Source organism: Drosophila busckii, chromosome 3R (assembly GCF_011750605.1).
Source record: "Drosophila busckii strain San Diego stock center, stock number 13000-0081.31 chromosome 3R, ASM1175060v1, whole genome shotgun sequence".
Taxonomy (NCBI): Eukaryota; Metazoa; Arthropoda; class Insecta; order Diptera; family Drosophilidae; genus Drosophila; species Drosophila busckii.
In genome coordinates this window covers 17,817,361-17,843,005 of record NC_046607.1, presented here as the reverse complement: position 1 = coordinate 17,843,005, position 25,645 = coordinate 17,817,361, and the positions used below count along the sequence as shown (strand labels likewise).

General features: G+C 42.0%; 1 protein-coding gene across 1 annotated transcript; it reads left to right on the top strand.

The window, feature by feature from the left end:
• Nucleotides 1–3,482: 3,482 nt before the first annotated feature.
• Nucleotides 3,483–25,171, top strand: LOC108602816 (dopamine receptor 2). The gene is given in 4 exon segments (XM_017991047.1): nucleotides 3,483–3,548; nucleotides 17,247–18,820; nucleotides 18,883–18,964; nucleotides 23,794–25,171. Coding segments are annotated over 3 exon segments (2,424 nt in total). The 5' UTR covers nucleotides 3,483–3,548; nucleotides 17,247–17,369; the 3' UTR covers nucleotides 24,685–25,171.
• The last annotated feature ends 474 nt before the right edge of the window (nucleotides 25,172–25,645 follow it).

Genomic DNA, 25,645 nt, shown 5'->3' with positions numbered 1-25,645 from the left:
GTATTCATTATAAGTTGATATGCATAAATTTAATTTCCTGCTCAATGCTGTGCATAAGTTTGCTGGTGAGGGCGGGCTCTTCAGCTGTCTAGTGTGTGGCAGCTTGTTAATGGCTGCCGTTAGCTGTGGCAGTATCAAAAACTTTCACTTATACGCTTACACGTGTGCGTATGCGTATGCGTATGTGTGTGTGCTGGAGCGCGCGCGTGTGAGTATGTGTGTGCAACAATTTAGCTTGGGCTTGACAGCTTGTCGTCTTCATCATTGCTGGGTTTCAAGTTCACATTAAGTTCAGCTCATGTAAAACTTGCTGCTTGCTGGTTAGACATGCAAAGCCAAGCCCCTGCCCAAACTCGCAACCAAATCCCGCCCAGCGTTAGTCAGCCAGTCGTTTGTCGTTTGCCGCTCGTCCGCTCAAAATTCAATCTCACTTTTATGAGCCAACAGAAACGTGACAACAAGCCGCTGACAGCGCATAGAGGGCAAAGGGCAGCGCGTGTGGAGTTGCTGGCGGTGGTGGTGGTGGTAACAACAGTCAAGCGTGGCAAGTGGCGCCATTTAAGCCATTTAAATATGCAAATTTGGCTTAAAATGAACTTTAACTCCTTCGCGGTGTTACTCTCTCACTCTCTTGTGTCACAGTTTGAAAACTTTTTGCTTTCTGCACGCTAATTTGCATGTTTAGCACCGCTTGGGCAGAGCAGGGCAAGGCAAAGCCATTGTCTCGACTTGGCGGATGGTCTGGCCTAGATGCTTGCTGTCTGCTGCGTTAAAAACGCTATAATTGCGTTTATCTTTGATGACTGAATCCCTGTAGAGTTTCCATAAATCCCGCTGTTTCGCTTACAGCCTTTCGTCTTGCTGTTGTTGTTGTTGTCATATACATGCCACGTAATGTGTGTTAATTATTTAATAATATTTAAGGATTAACAGCCATGAAGTCAACAGCCTTGGCACAGCAACAGCAATTTCATTCAACCTGATTGCGTTGATTGATGAGGCGCGTTGCTGGTTGCTGTGCTGGGTGTTGGGCTATGCAAAGATTTACCAATTTCGCTGATGAGCACTAAAGCCATAAAGAGCTTAAAGCGGCCAAGGCTGGCAACTTTTGACTTTTGTTTCAATGTGACGCCATTTTGTTTATGCGCATTTCCGGCTGCGAGTACGACGCACTCAGTCTAGTCGACTCTTACACACACATTGGCGCATTGCTTTGCAAGTAATTTGAATAATTTTCTGTAGATGTGCAAAATTTGCATATGAAATCTGCAATTTAGCATGCAAGCAACGAGTGCATGCCACAGCCCTTTATACCTCGTCCCGCCCCCTAAGTTGCCATGTTAAAGATTGCAATATTTTTCTCACTCTTTACTCACGTTTTTCTATCTTTTTGCAACTTGCAAATTGCATGTCGCTGGGTGGTACTGCCTGACAGCACAGAGATCCTGAGCATAGACGATGCTTTTAACTTGTCTTTTCAAATGTAAATGTTTGTACGCAATCGAGGAATAAACAACAAATGCACACATGTGCGCTTTATGTGCTTGTGCGTAAGTGTGTGTGTGTGTGTGTGTGTGTGTGTGTGTGTGTGCATTCCAGCAAGTTTCTGCTGCATTTGGCCTTGCTGTTGCTGCTGCTGTTGCCTGTTGGACCCGGACCCGGCTCAACCCTCAACTTGAGTTATGAACTTGTGAAAATTAAGAAAACTTTTGTATAATTGATGCCATGCATTTAAGAGAATGCATTGCAGATTCTTTTACTGCAACTTTATGTATTTATATATATATATTTTAATCAAAACTTGAATTTACACAACTCAATCTATTTTTATGTATTTTGCCAAGCAACAAAGGCCACACACAGACACGTTTATCTTCTCTACAACTGACAGCATAATGAGAGTGGCATTAAACCATGCCCAATATGCAATAAACACATGGCATAAAATAGCAGTCAAGCGCTTAAAAGTACGCTACACTCCATGCTCATGCTCATGTGTGTGTGTGTGCGTGCGGCAGCGTGTGCGTCTTGTTTGAAAGCCGCCGCTTGTTAAAAGGTATTCCCAGAATTTGGACGCCTGGGAGTCTGTGTAGTAAACACCTACACAAGAGCCTGTCATCATTTTGACAGCGTACGCTTGCAATAAAGCACACTTTCAAATAGTTTAATTACATTTTTTATTATAATTTCACTCGTTGGCTGTTGAGACGCCCACGGCTATTGCAGTTGAGAGCAAATTCCCCTAAAACAAGACATGACTTGAATTTCCAACAGCTGTCAGTCAATAAGGCTGGTGCTTTAATGATACACAGCATGGTTAACTTTCATTTAGAAAGGCATTAAAATGCTAAGCTAAACAATAAAATATGCGCACAATTGAGTTCAAATTGAATAAACAATACAATATGCTAGCTGATTTTAGACAATTCGTAGTAACTTGGCATTAAATCTAAATCGCTCCAGCTATCAGTCTTGGGCGCCTTGGCATATTGGAGCGCTCCTGAACAGCTTGCTGGTCACCCTAATTTGTATAACAGTCGCAAGGCATGCGCTGTGGCTTTTAATATTTTGGCGCCAATTTGTATCAGCTGTGCGGCTTTGCCGGCGCGCGCATAAAACTATGCTACAATATAACGGTAAGTGCAGTGCATTCCACAAATACACGCACACAAACACAAACACACACACACACATGTTTATGTGCTTGTGTATATGTGTTGATGGTAGCTTCTTGCAGGCCATCATCGTCCTCGTTGAAGCTGGCTTACAACTCGTAGTCGTCGCCGTCGGTGTGTGTGGCAAGCACGAAGAGCCGTCGTGGATCCTGTGTCGACAGTCGGTCGTATATGTTATGTGGTGTTCGTTGTAAGCAGCCAGTGTCGTTTTTGTCGCTTGCTGCGTTGTTGTTTTACACATTAGTTAATTCTTTCAGTTTCGTTTCGAACGCGTTGGTCATTGGGTCGCTCTTGCCAAAAATAATTTGTGAATGAATTGATTCGCGCCAACAAGCCGCTCAAATTGAATGAATAGCAGTCATTAACTGAAAGCGTAGTGCAATAAAAAGAATTTTTGAAATAAATCAGCAACTATTGAAATTTAAAAATTGAATTAAAATAATGTTGTTATTTCAAACAAAGTTGTAATTTTTTAGTGTTGTGTTTTTCGTGCGAAATTAACTGCAGTCTACAAAATAATATTACGATTTTTTTAAAGCAAGAACTTGCGCTCAGCGGCTGCTGCTGCTGTTGCTGCTGCTGAGTTGAGTGATTAATTGCGATCATATATTTTGCCAATGGAATTCAATTTTAACCACGACGCGCATAACAGCAGCCGCGACAGTTTAACAAGCAATATATAAGAAAAATTACCCAAAAGCCATAGCAAGCAAAAGGAAATAGAAAACAAAAGCGACACACGGACGCACGTCAAAAAAAGCTTTCAACAGGCCAGTCGACGCAGTGAAACGAGAAATTGCATTCGACAGGAAGTGAAAGGCAGAGCAGCGGGGCCAGTGCGATCCCACAGGAGCTGGCAGGAGCTGCAACGTGGTACGTTTTAAATGTGTGCCAAGTACATGAGCCTATTTGTGAGCCTCGAGCTCTGCTTTAAGCCAATGTGTGAGCGTGTGAATGCAATTAACAAACGTGTTAGTGAGTGGCTTAAAGGCCAGCTTTGGCCAACGAACGAAAGTTTTGACATTTTTAGCCTGGCCCTTAAAAAACTACAAGTTGCCCTTTTGTGGCACGGTGCGCAGAAAAATAAACAAAACAAAATACAAAATATAAAAGGCACAAGGTCGTGCTGCTTGTGGCGCTTTGGCGTTATTTTATTATTATTTCTTTTTTGGTTTTTGCTAATTTAAATGTAAAATGGCATTTACGTTAATCATACGCCCTGTGGTACCCAACTCGATTTAGCATAAATTAGTAAGTTTCTCCGCTTGAAATGGGTCCTTAGCACCTAAACAAACATGCAGGCAGCCAAAGTAACGAAAGTGACAAAGTAACATGTTGACTAAAGTAGCCCCAAAGCGAGAACTTTAACTTCAGCTTTAGTTGCGGCTTAACAGTGCCCAAGTTGTCTCTCACCTGCTTGTGGCTGTCGCAATTGCTTATAACTTGAATCAATTTGAATTTAATCACTTTATCGCTTCAATAAATCATGCGGCAGACGTTGGGCGCCGCAGCTTCCTGTCTGCTGTACTTTCCCGACTGCTTCTCGCTTCCTGGCTGAGAATTGCCTTGAGTTGATTGTTTTAAACAATATGCAAGCATATACTATGTACTGCAGACAGGCAAGTAGACAAAACAAAATTTAAATAGAAAATTAAAGCATTTGGGAGCAACAACAATGCCACTGCCGAAGTTGATGCTTGTGGAAACAAAAGCAAAAAAAGTTTCTTCATTAAAATTTTTAATGACTTGCCGCCCAGCCTCACTCCGCCTAACAAACTTACGCGTGTATTTGCTTAAGGTAATGAAAGTCAACAGCACAACTATGTTTATGCGCATATATAAACAATTGTTGTGGGAATTTTTTTTATTTTGTTTTTGAGCAATTCATATTTCATTTATGACTTGCATAACATTAATTGCTTTTGTCTGCGAGTTTTTTCAATGTTGTTATTTGTTTATTTTCGCAATTAGTGCAACAATTTCATTTATTGTGGCGCATATTTTACACGTGTGTTAAACTTTTTCTGAAATTAATAAAACGTGGTAACTAGTTTTTGCATCGTTTGCGTCAGCAAAGCAATTTTTTTTTTGCTATTTGCTCTAATTGCCTTTGGTATTTATGAAATTCAGATTTAATTGCCTGACTGCAGACCCTAAGCCGTCTACGATATGCTAAGCCTAGACCACAAACAACAGTTACATGTGTGTACATGTGGCAGCAGGTTATGCTGACAATTAAGCTGCTAATTAAGATAAGAAAATTTCATGGCACACACAGACAACAAACAAAAGAATTTTTGTAGCTTACGCATCATTTCATGCATAGAACTTATTGATTTTGTCATTTGTTGCCAGCATATTAAATTCAATTAGCTGTTAATATTCTCTCATTACACATGACCTAACGCAATATACAATTTCTTATCTCTCTATCCTTAAACTAAGCACAATGGGTTATTTACAATTAACTAGCAAGCGCAATTAGCGCGCATTAATAAAGTACTAGCTTTGCCGAATTGTTTGACAATCTACGTATGTGTGTGTGCCCTCCTGCTCTTTTGTGCGTCCTTTGAGGGGCGTGTGCTCGTTCAATGATAAAACAAGCAAAGCTGAAAGCTCGCTAAACTATTTATTTGCATATAAATATTTCAATGGCGCACAAAGGCAAAACCTCTACACACACACAGACGCGCACACACGCATTTGGTTGGCACTTTGTATTGGTATAGGTTGTTGCCAGCTTGTTGACAACGCCAGTAAACCACACAATGTAGAAAGAGCAAATATGACTGCAACGTGTGGCTGTGCGATGAAGCAGAAAGAGGCCCATAGGCAGCAGCAGCAGCAGCAGCTAAAAGTAAAGTGAATGAAATTGACAGAGCGAGAAAGAGAGTGAGAGTGTGAGAGAGAGAGAGAGAGAGAGGCTGCTAAAGCGATAAGGTGTGCTGCAGCTTTCACCTATAACATAGCGAACTCTGAGCTGAGCAGGGGCAGCAACTTGCCTTGTTCTTTAGTGGTTTTGTTCAGCCGCAAACTTGTAATTGAAATTGTTTGCCACAACCAACAGTTTGGTGCGCTGATATGCTCTGTCTAATGGTATGAGAGATGAGTGGTGTGCGATTGTGTGCTTAAAACACACACACACACTCCAAGCTTGCTCAAAGAAAGGAAATCAATTTGACACAGACGTAATTGTTTATGCATAGAAACAAACACAAAAGAAAAGTACGCAGTAGTGAACATTCGAGTGAACATTTCTTTCATTCGTTTTAAGGTAGACAAAAGTCAAGTCATCAATTCAAGAAATTCTTGCATACTTCCGTGCGTTTGCTATATTAATAGTATATATTATTTATAAGTTTTTTGCTGACTGTAACTACTGTTGTATTTATTTTGTATAATTTAGGAAATATTTTTATTTGATTATGTGCAGCTTTAGTATTTATAAATTAGTTACTAGTGCATAGAATTTATATTGCTTAGCAATCCTTGCTAACTATGGCATAACTACATTCTCCTTTAATTTATATAAAATTGCAAGCTATATTTTTGGCAATAGTACTTCATTCAATATCAAACTGTTTTCATTTGAATAAGCATCTTAAGCTCTTCACAGATTTTAAATTTAATTGTTAGTTGTGGCAACTTTAGTTTACTAAAACAAATCAAAGCCAATTTAAATTTCCAAGTACTATCCACTCTTTATTCTGACTTCAATTTGCAGAGTTGAAGCTCAAGTTTCATGCTGTGCTTGTATTTTCTTAACTTTCCAAATTAGTTTCATAAGTATAGTCTTAGTGTGATAGTGTGCTTGAAGTATCTATAAAGTTTAAAAGCTGTAGGAGGGCAAGTCGAACACTTTTAAGAGCAATGGCTATAAAATATTTAAAAGCACGCATATTTATTCATGCTAAGACAACGTGCCATTAGCACTTGTAATTTCATAGAAAACAATCTTGAAACTCAACTGACATGACATTGTCATTCAAATATTTCAGCAAACTTCAGCTCAGCACATAGCATAAAGTGTGACTAAGTCTGGAGCGTGGTTTTAGTGTCAACTAAGCTGTGGGGGCGTGGATGTAAACTATTGCCAAATATGGTGGTGGCAGTAACAGCATCTAAGGATCATGATACATTTAAGTAACTTACATGATGTACAGTAATGTTTTATGGCTGTGACGCTCATAAAGCAGGCAAAGTGCAATTACGACAACAGCAACAACCAGAGGCAACTTACAATGCGGCAATTTGTAACATTGTTTGATAAACTGAGCGTGTGTAAGTGTGTCTGTGTGTGTGTGTGTGTGAGGCATGCACTTAAAATGGTTTAACCCATTAGCGCCATGCGCCACACAATGTTTGAGTTTTCAACAATTTATTCTCTGTATTTTGCACAGAAAAAAAAAAAACAAAAAATAACGCAAATACATGCATACATATATATTTTAAGTGTGCGGTTTTACAGTTGGGCTGTGTAGCTAAAACCACATTGGATATACATATATCATGTGCAGAAATTTGGTTTTGCCAACTAACTGTTTGTATAAAGCCAAAGGGGCGTTGCGTATGTTTGGTCATTTGTAATTGCGAAAGGTCACTGTCACTTGTCTCGCTTTCTCTCTTTGTGTATGAGTGTGTGTGTGTTTTGGCCATCATAGCCGTCTCAATGGCGACTTGAGCACTTGCAGCACTAATGAAAATTCCTATGAACTGTCAGCCGCAAAGCGTACACGTCAGCGTCCTTGGCATACTGCCCAGTAAATTTTGTTGCAAGTGCTCATAATTTTGAAAGTCAAAGCACTAAGCGCTTGAATTTTGCCAATAGCACAGACAAAAGGCAATACGACAGTTGCAAAATTGCAAGTGAAAGTCGCACGCTGAGTAGGCTGGGCAAGCTGCAATTCCATGAGTGCGTGTGTGGGCGTTCTACAGGCTCGTCTAGTTAATAACTTATGACAGGTGGTGTGGCAGCCACATAACAAAAGCAGCCGTCCTTGACATAGACAGCTGCTGTCTGTTTGCATTGTTGTTGTGGTTGCTGCTGCTGCTGCTGCTGCTGCTGCCAAGCGGCAAATGATTAATGTAACAATTTTTCATAACTTTGCTCTATTGAAAAAGGATTGAGCCACTGAGAAATGAAAGTCCTTTTTGCTTTGGCAGCTACACGGGCTACAGCCATCAATTATAGTTACAGTTGAAGCAGCTCACATGCCTTTTCATTATCAATATTGCATTAATTTTAACTTGGTCAAGTCGTAATCTTTAAGTTTAATTTGTCGCCTGGAGTTAATGAACTTGTCTCTGCTACGCTTGATCCCAGACACTTGGTCATACTGTCGCTAATTCCCAGCACGTGCCAACACTTAACAATTTGTGCAGCCCGTGCTAATAAATAATCTTCAAAAAAAGTTTAGCGCAATTCCACGAAATTTTTGCAGGCGCCTCAGTTCAATTGTGCTAATTGACTTTTTGTACATGTTGTTGCTGCTGTTGCTGTTGTTGCTGCTGCTTCTGCTTCTGCTGGCTGTCAGCGCTACAGCAAGATGAAAATTTGTTGGCCAACAAAGTTTATGCTGCAACAACAACAGCAAACAGCAATAGCAATTTAACAAGCAATAATCGAAGTGGCCGTCGTCGAGCCGCTCAAATGCAAATCCAATACGGGTCGTAGCTGCTGCAAAAAGTTTGAACAAAAATTTTTAACAGCGCGCGCGTCTTGAAGTCTCGAGGGCGTTCAACTGAAGTGTGAGCAGCCAACAACAAAAAATTAAATGGAAATCATAATAAATTTGAATATGTATTTATGAAAATTGGCCAAACACACACACAAACGCAGGCTTTGTGCCTTGGCGAAAAAATTGAAAGAAATGGTTTTGCTGTTAAAGGCAAATCGCTCAAAATTGCTGCCACAAATAAAATTTAGCTGCTTAGCTCCCCCACAGGCAAACAGCTACAATTTTGAATGACAATTCAGAGGCGACAGCAACAGCAACAGCAACATAAGCAGCAGCTACCTTGAGTTGTTGTATGCGAAAAACAAAACTCAGGCGCCTAGCTTCAGCTTCAGTGGGCTGCTGCCTGCTGCGTATGCTATAATGTTGCTAATGCCCAAGTGTCTGTGTTTCTATGCGTACGCGTGTTTGCGTGTGTGTGTGTGTGTGGCTTACACATTCCGCGCTTGTTCGCCAGCGGGGCGCCCGCATTGCGGCTGTGCTTGATTTTGTTGGCCCGCGCCTCGCGTCGTTCAGGTATTTAAATTCATTTCCTTTTTTTTTAGGCTTGCCAAGGTTGCAGCTGCCAGCTCTTCTAGAAAATTAAGTGTGTTGCTGTAATTTATAGCAGCCACAGCAAAAGAGCGACAACAACAAGAAATAATAATTTTAAATAATATTTTCATGATCACAAATAGGCGCAGCAAGCAGTTTTGCTTATGTTTATTTTGCTGGCTTTGTTTTTTTTTTTGTTCGCCATACAAACTTGAATTTCTAATTTGCACCTTTTTTTTTACAACAGTCAACATTTGGTTTTTTATGCTGCCGTTTTGAACTTTATTTGTGCGCAGGCATCAAATAAAACGCTTGAGTTGGCACAAAAATAAAGCTAAAAATACGATTTGTATAGCCTGTGAAAATATTAAAGTCAACGAAGGTGAAAATAAATAAACTAGTGCGCAGAAAAAATTGTAGCATACTTATGTGCGCCAGGCAAGCATAAGAATTTCTGTGTGTGTGCTTGGCTTAGCTAATTAAGCTGAAATGCAATTTCTCTTCTAGCCATTGGCGCTTATGCGTGTTAACGCTGGTAACAGCAAGCAGATTAGTTGGCAAAATGTCATGTCGTACGCCCGCGAGTGCAATGGCTTGAAGCTTCCGTGCCAGATTGCCTTTTAATGTTAATTTTGTGACTTAATTAGGCATTAAATTGTGCGCACCAACAACAGCAGCAGCAGCGACACTAGCAACAGCAGCAAAAATGAAATTTTAATCAACTGCAGGTGGATGTGCAACGTGGCAAGTCAAGCATGAACATGTGTGAGTGTGTGTTTGTGTGTGTGTGTTGCATGTTGGCCCATTTGGAACATGGTAATGTGCAGTTGATTAGAATGTCACTCGAAAGCTTCAGCAACCAAAAACAATGTTGCAAACATAGCACACACACACATACATACATTTAAAGCAGCCTGTCGCACTGTAAGTTGAGATAAGAAAAACTGGCACGATAGCGCACATAGGCCAATGTACTGTGGTTTCAACTCGACTTTGCGTGTTTATATGAATTGATGGTGCAGAGATTTCTCACATGGCACTTGTTTGGGTTAGTATGGCTTACAAGGCTGGCGGCAGCCCACACGCATGGCCAGAGGCATAGACATGAGCAGACATGGCGTATGCGCAATTTATCCAACAAATTATGGCTTACGAAATTGTTTAGCAGCATAGTTCGCGCTAAATCAAATTAGATATGAGCAAACATAACTAATATCGACTATAAGTGGACCATTTGCCGTTGACATTAGCAGCAGTTGATAAGCGTTCACAACATTTTTTTCTCTCTCTATGTGTGTGTGTGTGTGTCTACAATATTATTACATGTGCGCTTATTGTCAGTCCATTATCTGGCGCCCAAGGGCCAACTGCCTGATGAATTTGTCTTCAACTGCGGCGTACGTGACTTTTTTTCAACTAAGTTCTTGTTGTTGCTGTTGTAGTTAACGCGCTTACACGCGCCAGCATGGGCGTGGCGCTGCCATTTTGTAATTTCAGCTAGCGCGTGTTTCAATTGCTATATTTTTTTTTAAATATTTTTTTATTCGCTGTCTTCTTGCCAAAATATTTGTTGTCTGCTCGAGCATGTGACTAGCATTTAAACATTGAGCTTAAAGTTGATTGCGTTGCCTCGACTTTTATTAGCATGCCGCCCCCACACACATGGTCAGGCAAAAGTTTTGCTGCTAATAAAACATATGCGCACTCATCAGAAAACAAACTTCATTTTAAATATGTCCTCTGGGCAGCGCATAAAAGGGGCGTGCGTGCGTGCGTGTGAGCGCTTCGCAAATGAATGCTTAAGCCTAGCAATCGAAATAGAAATAGAAATCTAGCAAAGTGAAATGTGCTGTCAGCAAACGCGTGGTTCACTCAACCAAAAGAGGGAACACTCGAAATGAGTTTTGCGAAAGTACATTAGATATCAAAGTGTGACAGAGTTTCTAGTAGACGTTTGTACGCAAACGAAAAGTTCAAATTGCTTTGCTCGAGAGATGTCAGCAGCAGCAGCAGCAGCCGCAGCAGAGTCTTTTATAAATTCGGCTAGCATAGTTGTGGCTTGAATTATTTATAGATTTTTGACACACACACACAGTCAATTCTAGTTGGGTAAACATATTATTTGCTTTATGTATTTCATTAGCAGTTAAATTTCATTGAGTCATTAGCTAATATTTATTTGAGCTATAATTCAAGTTAAAAGCAAGCAACTGGCATTCAATGTTTATAAACTTAAATTTCAACCAAATGACTTCATCAGCAATTGTTTAATAATTGTTTTTTTTTTTTTACTAAGCTATAAGCTTAATATGTCAATCAAATAACTATGCATCCCATTTTATATTCATGTCATAATTACATTCTGCAATTTATTTGATTGTTGATTGTTTTATTCATAAACTTGCTATTTAATGAGTTAATGCATGACAAGCCAAGTGAAAAGTTCACTTATTTTTTTTCAATTGTTAATTATAACACTAAAAGCTCTACTTAACACATTTATATATTTGTATGCTCTTTGCAATTAACTACGATTAACGGCAAACACGTGCGTGCAATAAATGTATTTAAATTAATATAAACACACGCGCTATGATGTTTACTTTAATAAAAAACGTAGCGTTAATTATTAATTGCTTAAGCTATAGGCGTACCCAAGTATGAACAGGGGCAGTATTATTAATGAACTGAATAAATTTTGTTTGTTTTAATTAAAATGTTAGGGTATATTCAGCTCAGCTAAAATGCCTCAAATGAAAGAGTTTCGTGCCTTTTAATACGCGTGGGTGTTCATACTATTGATCGCTCTAATCAATACCATATCAATGTCAATCAATATATTATGTATCTAATTTCTAAACGCTCCTTAAGTCAATGGTTTGAGTGGAAGCACGTTCTTTTGTTAAGTGCTGCAGCTAATTAGTTTCCATTATAAATTAAACTAAATCATGTTTGAATAAAAAACGCCAGACATTGCTAGGTTGAGTTTTGAATTGCATGTAGCGCTTAATTGGCTTAATTGATTAAAGTCAGAGTTTGAATATCAGTTTACCTTTTTTACAAAAAAGCAAAGTTACAAACTTTTGACTTGCGTTACTCGCTTTCCCACATCGATACGCCCCTAATTGAATTACAACTACTGTCGACAGTAGCGACATCGCAACAGCGATATGTTTAATGCGTGCAGGCTTGATATTGGCAACAGTATTTAATTATTGAGTAGCCTGGCGTTTGGGGACTGGCCAATGATGACGTTTGACATGCTCAATGTGGGGACGTACATGTCGTATGAGCAATATGCCACTTAACGTAATGCTGGACACTCGATTGGCTCAGTGACAGACAGCAGACGTTGATTGCGACGTTTTGTTCTGTTGCTGTGTGCACCGCGTTGCTGTTGCAAGCATTATTCATGGCGTGACAAGCACGCTAAATGTGCGCTCAAACACAGTCACACATACGCCCCGTGGTCCCCCGTGCACACGTGCCTGTTGAGTGGCCAATAACTTTCAACATGCCAAAAGGTAACACAACAACAGCAAAAATTATGACACGCAAGCGAAAAATAACAATGGCCAGTATAACAAAAATCTGCGCAAAACGCAAACAAAGATCTAACAAGTGAGAATATTTTATATGCATATAACTTTGCTACAAACATACGATTAGTATTTCCAGCCCCATTGAGACAATGTATCATAATTTAGGCTGGCACCCCAAAAGCAAAAATATCAATATTTGGCAATGCTCACATGTCCTATTCGCAGGATTAATGATTGCGCTGGCAGCGTTAGCAATACCTCTATCTTTATCGCTCTTGTTCTAAAATTAATGCCTTGCCATTAACGAAAAATCCACTTTGGGTGAAATCATCAGTTTCGCTGGGGTTGTCCTTATTCGTCCTTGATTGCTGCAAACATTTGACGCACCGCCTGTCTTTGCTTTCATTCTCGTTTGCCTGACTGGCTTGTTTGTTTGTTTTTGCTGGTCTGAATTCCTTGCGTGCCATGACACTGAATGAGCAAAGGTCCTGCCATTCAACTTTTTATTTACATTATTTGCGTTTTTTTTTTCCAACTCTGTTCACTGTTCACAGTGCTGTGCTCACTGTTTGGCTTTGGTGTAAATATTTGTGACATAATTAAGCAAAACGCGGCATGATACCGCCAGGGACTAAAACCGGCAACGACATTATCAAATCAGAAAAAGGTACAAGTTGCAAAGCCTAAAATAAGCAAAAGCCAGTCAAGTCAATGAGTTAAGCAGAGCGTGAGTGAGAGCCTGCCACAACGCGTGTTTAAATTCCATTTGTTGACACAGCTTATGGTATGTGTGTGTGTGTGTGTGGGTGGGTGGTTGGCTCGCTTGGCGGTGCTATTGAGTGCTTGCCTCACATTAAGATTGTCAAGATTTGAGCGACATTTTCTAGCTTTGTCGTTTTGGGCTTCAAACCAAAAATCCTTGCCTGACACCAAACGCTTTGGGGAGTAATTTCTGTAAGATTTTTAGGCAAACGATTTATCGCACTGAGCAATGAGCGTGTGACGCTCATAGCGAGCGCTGATAACAGCCCAAATCCAGAGCTAACTGTACAGTTAACTTAGCCATAAGCTAAGTGCACGTTAAAGGTAATTTGCATAGGCAGGCCCCAAAAAGAGAAAAGGTTGCTCAATGTCATAGTCAAGCACACACACATACATACAACCATTATCTAGCACAGCCGATTCCAATACACAGATAGTGCATTGAATTAATGTATATACTATACGCATGCTGAAGCTCGAGCCTTAACAAAAGGCACTCTAATAAATATATAGACTTCTCTTTTTGGCATTGCTTAGGCTTTGCTTGTGCTGTGTCCTTTGCTGTCCTATGAGTGTGCTTTGTTTGCCTCATAAAATTGTGCGCCAGTGCCCATTGTCTGTGACTTCAGCTGCCTGACAGTTGCCAGCTACTTGGCATCACATTTAAGTAGCATAAAAATATTTTAAATTAAATTGAAAAACAACAAACATTCAGCGTAGAGTCGGACCGTTCCAGTTGTCCGTCCGTTGTGGTCAGTTGGAACTGCGCAGTTTTTTTTATGCATTGGTTGTTATTACAGCTGACGCAAAGACTGTGCAGAGCGGAGAGCAGGGCTAATAACGTGCCACATCAAACTGCAATAACATTTATTGTTTTTTATGCAATTCAAACTGAAGTTTATTTTTCAATCCAGATTGCCTTTAATTTCCGCATAATGCAGTAAAAGCTTCAACTGCTTAAACTGCAATAAAAAATCAATTTCTTTAAAATAAACTTATTATGAACTTAAGCCAGGCACGCTTAGCCACTTGTATATCACTTCAAGCTCAAGCCTCATAACAAATAGTATAGCAAAGTAGCATTAAGTAGCCATGGCAAACTAACAAGAGATGCGCATAAAATATTATAAATCAATCAAGTGCTTAACAGCAAGGCAACCTGTATGTGGTGCGAGCTCAACGTGCCAAGCAGCTAATGCAGCATTTCCCACAGCAGTTATTAGCTCAGATTTGCGCTGAAATCTAATCTTAGACAAGTCAAGCCAGCCACTTATCTTATGCACATTGCTTGGCTGATTGGCTGACACTCTCGCCAAGGACTTTGTCTTGCTCCAGCATAGCAATAAGCCAAACAAATAAAGCATACGCACTGTGGACTTGCGCGTTGTTTGTTGCCACTTTAGTGCGGAAATTCAAATGCAGCATTATATAATTACAAACTGTTCTGTATTTTTTTGTAGGCGAAGTGGCGTTCCTTCATCAAAAGTTCTGAAGGCTTTTGATTTATGATGGGTATGCTTACTTGACACCATAACACAGTTTGTAATACTTGTAATTGGAATAGCCCACCCATGCCCATACCCCAACACATATATAACTAAGCGAAAACGAAAGCTGCTAGCAAGTCGCTCAACTTGCAAGCGCTTGGCCATTCAATGGCATCGTTTCGAAGACAAACAGACAGACGGACAGACAGGCAAGTCAGGCAAGCAGGCAACTGAGCTTATTTGGGTTATGCCTAGCAAAGAGGGTCCAAAAGGTAAAAGCCCATATACAAATTGCTGCTGTGGCATGAGATTTTTCTTCTTCTTCGTCGCTCTTTTTTTTTTTGGGTTATTTGGCATTAGGCCAAAACAGTGGCTAACTTAAAGGCAGCTTCAATTAAATTGTTGTGCCCAGGCCAGACACAAAAGTAAGGCTGCAGGCTTACACACACACACACATACACGAGAGTTTGCTCTCATGTTCATATGCCATATGAAATTTGCCTTTTTTACTTGACTCTTGTTTTTGTTGCCATTTCGCGTGAGTGTGTGTGATTGTGTGTGTGGGTGTGTGTGTGTGCGGGTTGCCAGTTTTTATGGTTGTTGGCCGGGGTTTATGTTTCGGCTACTTGAACAGTCAACACATTTTTCGTGTGCTGGCGGAACCCAGAGCCACACTTGGCTCACATTTTGACTTAGTGCACATCAACGCACTCATCATGCGCAGCGTAAGTGAAATATATATATGTACGTTGTACTTGTGTGGGTGTGCAAATATTTGTTTTTCTTAGCTGTGTGAAAAATGTGCCAGGAAATTGTACTAAGCAGCAGCAAGGAAAAAAAAACACACGGAAGACGCCTGCAATGCGGTCGAAGGCGAAGCGAAAAAAAACTTGAGGCTGGCAGGAAAATTTATGGCATGCAGGCGACGCAAGCAAGGCCGGAAATGAAAAGGCGAAACTGTATGTCAGGCAGCAGCAGAGCTAGCGAGCGTCAAGGTATCAGGGTGAGCGAGTTGGCTCGTCTTAACGCTCTGGCAGGTGATAATCGCACGCTGGCTAAAATGAATGGCCGAGAGAAGAGCAACTGACAGCCTGCTGGGCTGGCACTAACTAGCGCAGAAGTCAAACAAAGCCGCAATCCGTTTAGCATGCCAAACAAATTTGCGACTGAGCCGAGCTGGGCTGGCCCCAAGGCAAAAGCCAAAGCCAGTTCCCAGAGACCCAACTCAATTCACGCGGCGCAATCAGCAGCACAATCACACAACGAATCCATTCATTGCTTGAATGACTATCAACTCGATTTCAATAGCCAATGTCGATGCTGCTGCTGCTGTTGCTGCTGCTTGGCAAACAAATTTTGTTTGTAGCCAGCAGAATTAAAATGCTTGTTGGCATGAAATGTTGTTAACATTCGCTTAGCGTGTTGTATAAACTCGTTAGTGCAAATAACAAATAAGCTAGCAGCAGCTCCTGAGTCTAATAAAGTTCTTCTTCATTTCAAATGCACACTCCAGCCCATCAATTCAAGCTGACAATGGAAGCACGAGGCTTGGGCCTCAAGTGCAAGTGTCAGCAAGACTAACGAGTAGCGACTAAAGAGTAACGAGTGCTTGTTGACTTCCGCACCCACGGACTCGCATTCATAGCCGCATTAAGCTTAGATGAATGACTTTGACTCGTTCGACTCCTGCGTCGACTACAGGTGTCCGCTCTCTCAAGCACTCCGAATGTAATTTAATTTGTTTATTTTCCTGGCGCGCACCCAAATGCGGGTTCGGTGCCGGGTGCCGGCTGCCGGCTGCGGGTGCCAGTCTTTGTGGCAAGGACTGCGTATCTGCTCTGGCTGCTCTGCTTGAATTAATTGTGCAGCATTTTGAGTGCACAGCTGCCGCCGTTTGACACTGACTAACGGTATAGCAAACGCAACTGAAACTGAAATGACTTGCCTCTCGAATTTTAGACCAAGCCAAGGTGAAACAGCAGCAGCAGCAAATTTAGTTACAAACAAGCAAGCAGCGAAAAACTCTCTAATTAATGTGTTTGCTTGGCTTTTGTACTTTGCGAAAAATTGCTGCTAGAAAAGCCTGTTAACGTTGCAGGTAAGCGGATGTGGCAGCGGAAGCAACTCAACATTTTAATTGAATCAAAATTAGACATTGCCTTGAGTGGCACGCTGAACTGTCGAACAAGTCTGTGTGGCAGGTAAATTTTATTCTTTAAAAGTTTGGCTGTTGCAACTTGGTTCCACTTACTGTTTATTCAAAATAGTCAAGCATAAAAACTTTTAATGTTACTCGAATTAAAGCAATCAAAGTTGGCCAGCTGCCATTTCAGAGGTAACACATGCAGCTTAACTTGGCCAGCAGTCGCTACTTTTTATCTCTTACAATTTTAAGCATCTTTAATTTCGTCATTCATTTTGACAATTGTTAACATCTGTCTGAGTATTATATTTAATATTTCTGTATGTGTCTCATAATTTTCTTCGCCCGTAATTATAATTTCTTTATAGACCATTAAAACGCGCAAAAATGCGTCTCATTAATGCGCTTGGCTGCGGCAAAGGACACTCGGCATCGGCAGTGCTGCTGTCACAGGATCTGCTGTCAGCTGCATTGAGTGCACTGCATTGAGCATGGCCATGAGCAGTCTGCTGGAAGACGCTGAAAGTGACGCCTCACTACAGCTGGCGGCACCACCGGAAACGTCCGCGGCGCAGCCCATTTGGGAGCTGCTGCGTGGCAACATGTTGAACCAGACGCGTGCCCCGCTCTTCTACAACAGCTACAACATATCGGAGGATGTGTATTATTACTTCAATGGCTTTAATGCGGCATCGATGAGCACGGAGCTGGTGCTGAATGCAGCAATAAATGCCAGCAGTGGGCCAGGAGCGGCGCCAGCAAGCAATACAACCAGCGAGCCAGATCTGGCTGAATTTCTGGAGGCGCTGCCCAATGATCGCATGGGCCTGCTGGCGTTTCTATTTCTCTTCTCGTTCGCCACAGTCTTTGGCAACTCGCTGGTCATACTGGCTGTGATACGGGAGCGCTACTTGCACACGGCCACCAACTATTTCATAACCAGTCTGGCTGTGGCCGACTGCCTGGTGGGGCTGGTGGTTATGCCCTTCTCGGCGCTGTACGAGGTGCTGGAGAACACTTGGTTCTTTGGCACGGACTGGTGCGACATCTGGCGCTCGCTGGACGTGCTCTTCAGCACAGCTTCGATACTGAATCTGTGCGTTATATCGCTGGATCGCTATTGGGCCATCACCGATCCCTTTAGCTATCCCATGCGCATGACTGTGAAGCGTGCGGCGGGACTCATAGCCGCTGTGTGGATCTGCTCCAGCGCCATTAGCTTTCCGGCCATTGTTTGGTGGCGTGCCGCGCGTGATGGCGAGATGCCCGCCTATAAATGCACGTTCACCGAGCATCTGGGCTACTTGGTGTTCAGCTCCACCATATCCTTCTATCTGCCGCTGCTGGTAATGGTGTTCACCTATTGTCGCATTTATCGCGCGGCGGTTATACAGACGCGCTCGCTGAAGATTGGCACCAAGCAGGTGCTGATGGCTTCAGGCGAGCTGCAGCTAACGCTGCGCATACATCGCGGCGGCACCACACGTGACCCAGTCAACAATACCAATCAGTCTGGTGGTGGTGGCGGCGGCGGTGCAGGCGGCGGCGGCTCCTTGAGTCACTCACACTCGCATTCGCATCATCATAATCATCACAGCGGCGGCACAACGACTTCCACGCCCGAGGAGCCGGACGATGAGCCGCTATCGGCGCTGCACAACAATGGGCTGGCTCGGCATCGGCATATGGGCAAGAACTTTTCACTGTCGCGCAAGCTGGCCAAGTTTGCCAAGGAGAAGAAGGCGGCCAAGACGCTGGGCATTGTCATGGGCGTATTCATTGTCTGCTGGCTGCCGTTCTTTGTGGTAAATCTGTTGTCCGGCTTCTGCATCGAGTGCATAGAGCATGAGGAGATTGTCTCCGCTATTGTCACTTGGCTGGGCTGGATCAACTCCTGCATGAATCCTGTGATCTATGCCTGCTGGAGCAGAGACTTTCGCCGGTAAGTCGTTAAAGCTCTTCAAGCGGCGCTCTATTTATGTTAATTTTCTTGTTTGTTTCCAGCGCCTTTGTGCGTCTGCTATGCATGTGCTGCCCACGCAAAATACGCCGCAAGTATCAGCCCACAATGCGTTCGAAGTCGCAGGTAAGCGCGCTAGACATTTCGACAGCTCATTGGGTTTCGCTCATCACAAAGCTCAGTCAGCGACAATATTAATTTACAAATTAAATGAAAACGCTGGTTAGCCCAGGCGCCATGCCATGTGCCACATGTGGCATGAGTGCGCATAAATAAACATCGCAGCGCATCAGTCAACGTCAACGTCAGCGAGCGGCAGCGTCAGCGTCATTGGCACAGCGCAAAGTGCGCTTTTAATGAATAAATTTCTAATGTATTTGGCCTTGCTAAGTGCTGCTGCCGCTGCCGCTGCTGCTGCTTCAGTCGCTGCTGCGTTGTCAGTCAAGTCCAAATTTGTTTCGTGATTCGCATCTGAAACGTTGCGCGCATTCAATTATAAAACGACAGCATTACGTGATTTAATTAAAAGCAGCGCTCTTTTCAATTTTTTAATTTTCCTTTTTTTTAGCTTTAGTTGCTCAGCCAAAGTTTCTTATGGCATAAAACGCATTTTCATACATAAATTTCATGCATTTGCCTGCACAAACAATCAAAGTGCACAGCATATGGAGTATATATAATGCAATTGCTAGTCATGTCATAACTTCATAGCTCATAAACAACAACATTAAACGCCGCTCAAGCGAGCAAGTTTGGCGACGTCTTCGTCTTTGGGTTGGGTGGGAAGTGTGTGGGGTTGAGCTGATTATGATTCTGTTGCTGTGTTCTCTCCTCTTGCAGAGATTCGCGACAAGGCGCTGCTATTCAACCTGCTCGCTGCACGGCATTCAGCACGTGCGCCACAATTCCTGCGAGCAGACTTATATATAGAGTTTAGAGTCTTGCTATTGCCAACAACTCCCTGTACAAACAAATAAACAATGATTAAGGCGTTCTTGCCACACACCCAAACAACAACAAATACATATTACTACTATATATGTTAACCTGGGCAAGGTAAGCGACTTGGTGTGTGTGCTGTTGACGTTTTTGGTGTTTGTTGTTGTTGCTTCTTTAAAGTCACGCGCACACATACACACTCAAACACAGACACACACACATATGCATAACTATATGTGTTGAAAAGCGCACACGAAACATTGCACAGTCGCCTTGCCATGGATTTCGTTCATACGTTCTTGTGTCTCTTACTGTAACTGTCTGTCTCGCTCGCTCTCTTGCTCTCTGTGTCTCTTTCTATATGTATGTCATACTATGTTACATGCTCGTCTGTCTCGCTCACACTTTGGCGCCGGCCATGTTCTTGTTGCTGTGCTGTTGTTCACTGAATCCTTTTTATTGTGACATTGTTGTTTATACTTTAAGTGTTGTTAAAAAAAAGACACACACACTCACACACGCGCATACAAAATACAAGAAAAATAAACTGTAAGCTGTGTTTCAAGCACCTGTTGAATGTCCTGCACCTGTAAACACAAACAGACACACACACACAACTGAAGCGAAAGCTTGAATGTCACTGTTTAAACAATTCCCTCTTGGCATGACAACCTGATGTTTGAATGCTTGCGTTTCTCAATGTTTTCTGTGATTGCTCTTATGTTTAACTGAAGCAGGGTGCTTCAATAAGATTGAATAACTGTCATTATTATAGCGCAAATGGCTCTTAACATACTTAAAGTTAAATGTAATTTTATTCAAGTTGTTCATGTTGCAGTTGAGCAAACTAATTGTTGTTGCCATATATATTAAAACACACACACACACACACATTGCTCATATTACTTTTTGTTTGCTATTTTACTTTACATTTAAATCTACTCACACACACACACATGCATACTTAAATGTGTTTGTTTTTTGCTATGTTTACTTGCCCTTATTGTTGTTATTGCTCATACGCCTGGGTTGCTTGACTTTATCATGTGTATGTGTATCGTATGTGTGTGTGAGCCTTGGCACTCAGCTGGGAATTCGAACCCAACGATAAGTGCGGCTGTCCATATTTCGTAAATCAACACTCAATACTCGTTATGTTGGCTCAGCTATCAACTGAGCCATAAATACAGCAAAAACTTTTTGCTGCACTTGAGCAATTTTTCAGCAGCACCAGCAGCATGTGATATATACTTACAGCTCTATACAGTAATTTAATTGATCAACATGTTATTTACAGCTAACGTAAGTAACCCAACAGTGTGTGTGCGTGTGCTTCGCATACATATATGTTTAATATTTATATTTATTTTTTTTATTTTGGGTGCCGTCGTATCAATTACACCCCCGAGCATGCCAATTTAAATGTCAGTTTCTCTTACTTTTCAAGGCATTGTTGTTTATATAAAAAAAGGGTCACGATAAGAGCTGCTTACCCGGAACTGCCGTATATATAATGCTGACAAATGGAAAATGTAGCAAACAATTGAAATGCGTAGGATACACATAATGTAAAATCAATTTTCATAGCTACGCTCTTAGTTGCGTCTTAACTTGAACTTATTTAACAAGCTAATAGCAAACTCTTATCGCTGTTTTCCAAACATTTAACTAGCCTAATGGCTAACTAGTGTGTGTGCGTCTGTGGTAGCTAACGAAGCACTACTATAACGAAAGGCAGACACTTCAAATAACATGCACAACTTCCGGTGATTGTTTAAATTAGCGACAAATGAGAGTCAACTTCCGTTGGCCGTTGGCCATTTGCCAGCAGCAGCAGCAAAATCTAGATGGCTACAATTTGCCAACATTGTTGTGGGAGTGCTGCCCAACTCACCAACTCTCCAACTCACTCGCACTTAGCTACAAGCCCCTTTGCGGTTAGCCACAAGCTGTATGTGTGTGCTCGACTCTGCTGCTGTCACTTGAAAATTAACTTCATTGACGTACTCTGCTGTTCGACTGCTGTTTTGCCTGCTGTCCCAATTGTCCACAGAGCAGTTGTCAAACACAAACACACAAACACCCACACAGCAGTTCATTTAAGGGCCTAGGACTTAAAGCGACTTGCTAAAGTTGAGCTACACAATGTTTAAAGAAAAGTAATTTGCTGATTTCAGTTTCTTCACACACACATTACACATACACTGAAGCTCTGTTTACATTTCAAGGTAATTGTAATTCTAAATGCTTGCAGAAGAAATTCTTGGCCAGCCTGAGACCTGGAACTACAACGGAGCTGCTACGCTTTGGTGCCTTCGAGTAGGCGAGCCATTAAACAATGGTATACAATGCTGGTTTATGCTTTGCCATTTGCTGTTCATATGCTGCTTCCATTGAATTTGGCTAATTTTGCTGCTAATTACATTAATTATGAGTGCGAGCGGCTGAGTATAACGGCTTGAGCAATTTGTTTAAACAATCAATCAAACTAATTCGTGAGCGCTTCAACAAAACGACAGCCAAATTAAACGACATGTCGTGCCCGCCGGCATTTTGTCGCCAGTCACCGCCATACGGCGAATGCTGTACCTTCTGCTCCTTTGTGACAGGCAACGTTTTGCCGGCCGGCCAGCCGGCCGGCTGTTTGGCTGGTCGGCCGAACATCAAAATGTAATTTACCACAAATGTTGCGAAAACATCAATTATCCTTAATGGACTGTGAACGTGAAATTAACGTTTATAATTATGTGACACAGCCGCAAAAACGCTCAAAGTGCCGCCCAAACGAGGGCCCCTAAAAAGGCGCTTGACTTAATACCCTGCAGCCATAAAATAGAGCTGCAATTTTTAAATTAAACAGCCCAATTTAAAGGCCGAATATGTACTTAAACATAGAGCGTACTTAATTGGGTTGCCTGCATATGTAAGTTGGCCAAAACTTTGCTGCTCTGACTACGCCTTGGCCTAGCTCTGCTAATAGTGTGTTAAGTAATAAATTATAAATGGCGAAAAGGGCGTGCCTACCAAAAAAAGGCAAAATTTATGAACGTAAGCCGTATTTAGTAGGCTTTATTAGGTTCACTGAACTATTTGGCGTATACGCCCTGTTGGAGGGCTTGGCCATGTGTGGCGACTTAACTTTCTTTTTTGCCCTTTAACTGGCTAGCAGTTAATACAATTTGCAGAGACTGCGAATGCTTTGCAAATTGCATACGTAATTGAATTGCATGTGCAATCAACGAGTGCCAAATAAGCAGAAGCCACAAAATCAAAAATATAAATTGCACTTCTTGGAAATGAGAAGAGACAAACAAGTTGTGTTTTGCTTACGAAATTCCATTGCTATTACGTATGATAAAGAAGCTGCAAACAGAAAGAGCCAGCGGGGGCTGCTGCAGCTAAAGGCCAAAAATTGAAATTTTTCGTCCGGGATGCTCAGTGCATGGCAGAGATTATTGTTGTTCGTGTGTGGGTGGGTGGTTCGGCTGTTTGGCTTAGCGAATTCTCGGAAATTGCATTTTTGTGTTATTTGTTGGTCACCCCTGTTGGGCAGGCGCCTACTTATGCTGCGACTGCTGTTGCTGCAGCTGCTGTGATATGAAAACCGCTTTTCCTTTTATTGTATTGCATTGCTGTTTGTTTTTTAGTTTTTGTGTTTGTGCTGCCGCTTGTTATTGCTCTTGTTTGCCACTCCTCCTATGTGTGTGTGTGTGTGAGTGTGTGCGTTTGTTTGTTTGCCATTCATTGCTTTGCCATTGCTGTTGTTGTTGTTTTTCAATCATGACTTTAACTGCACTGAGAAATTTACTTGTTGTTGAACAATCTTTGTTGCCGTTGCTGCTGTGTTAAAAGCTAAATTGCTTTCATCACACCTATACACACACACGCATACACACACACATCTGTACACTGCCTTGACACTGCTTGCTAACTGTTTTGCCACTGTTTGCTCTTTTATTAACAACTGTTTCCTTTTTCTTTTGCATTTGTTTGCCATGCAATTTTTTCGTTCACAGTGTCACGTTGCTGCCGCCATGGTGGCCGCCTCCACCTCCTTTGGCTACCACTCGGTCAACCAGTTGGATCGCACGCTCATGTGACGACAGCCCAGTAGCTGCAGCACCTGCAGCGGCAGCAGCAATTGCGGCGGCAACAACGTCGGCAGCGGCGTCGGCGCACGCAACTCGCATCAGTTTCATTCCTCAGCTGCGGGTACGCCCTCCTCCTCGCAACGCAGCTGCACACGCTGTCAAAGCTTCCATCGGCATCATCATCGCGCCCGCCGTCGCAGCTCGGGCATGCAACAGCGTGGCGACTACAGCTCCACCTCGGCGGTCAACAGCGCAGCCAAGACGATTGTCACCATTACAGCGCCACCGGCTGCAGCAGCCTCGGCCAGCTCGCTGCATTTGGGCAGTGGGCGGCCTTCTTCAGTGTCCACGCTAACGCTGGCTTCAGTGCCGCCCTCGCTGCTGCTGGAGGCGGGCCTAACAGCTGCTGCTGCTGGTTCTGTAAGCGCCGCCAATACGCCGCTGGCGCCAAGTGGCAAAGGTCATCATGTTTCATTCATGCCTTTGCCGCTGCTGGGCATGAAGCGCATACGCAATTCCAACTCTTCGCTTGGCTCGCCCACAGCAGCAGCAACTACAACAGCAGCAGTAGCAACAGCAGCGGAAGTGGCAACCAGCTCAGCGCCTTCGTTGATTGAAGCAGTTGAGGAGATAGCGCCGCATGCAGCGCTGGAGCTGCGGCAGAGCGTGCAAAGTCAAATCACAACACTGGAGGATGTGGAGGACAGTGACGACAGCGAGAGTGATAGCGTGGGTGTGGCTTTGGTGGAGACTACGCCGCAGCTGGAGTACCAGGCTGGCATGGCTTCGAGTTCCTCTAGCGCTTCGGTTAAGTAAACTCGCCACCAAACTCAATCATAAGTTTGTATTTTAGTTCTAAGCGTTGCATACGTTGCGTATACTTAACGTTAGTGCATTTGTATATAGCCGCATGGCTCTCGGTTAGTAACTCTCATTAGCTTGTCGATTGGTGATAACTTAAAGTCGATATAACCTCTATGTCCATCATATCTTAGCTCTTCCATACATAACATAGCCATAGCTTAAATGTCCTTAGTTCTTAAACGTTATTATAATTGTTCAAACTGTTTAAATTTATTGAAAGCAACGTCTTCAAACCTGTCCCATGTACCTGATACTCAAGCTCTAACTATCTCTCTAACTCTTGTTACAACTCTAAGCTCTTGCTCTTACAACTTTGCGTTCTGTTCACTCAAATTGTACAATATATATACGGGTACTACAGAATTTACAACTCAACTCTAACTCTAACAAAGAAAAAATAATGCAATCAGCAAAAGGCTTCAGTAAACCAAACTAACAGATAACCTGCAATATCTTCTAAAAACTTGAAGAAATTTCTAAAACTGTTTGCTTTATAAACATAGTTTTGTTAGTGTAATATAGTTTAAATAAATTTAACTAATATTTATAGTTGTATATAGAAAATGCTGCGAAACTATCAATGGAACTTTAGTTTAAGTTTATATTTCACTTGGTCATGCTGCATCAATCAATTTACTCTTGTAAGATAATCATTTTACAAACAAAAAAAATGCTGATTTGCTTTTAATGAAATTATTGTTGAAATATTGCTTGCAAGTGGAAAAAGTTGAAAACAATTCTAGTTAATAATAATCAATCAATCAGGTGCCAGCACATTGGTCGCTCTTTATTTTGTTTTTACTGACTTTTTGCGCCCTTTAACGTTTGAACTTTTTACAAACTGTACATCATTATGGTTATTGTAGTATTTTATTAAAAATACAGTGGAAAAGACAACACGCTTAGTAATTGA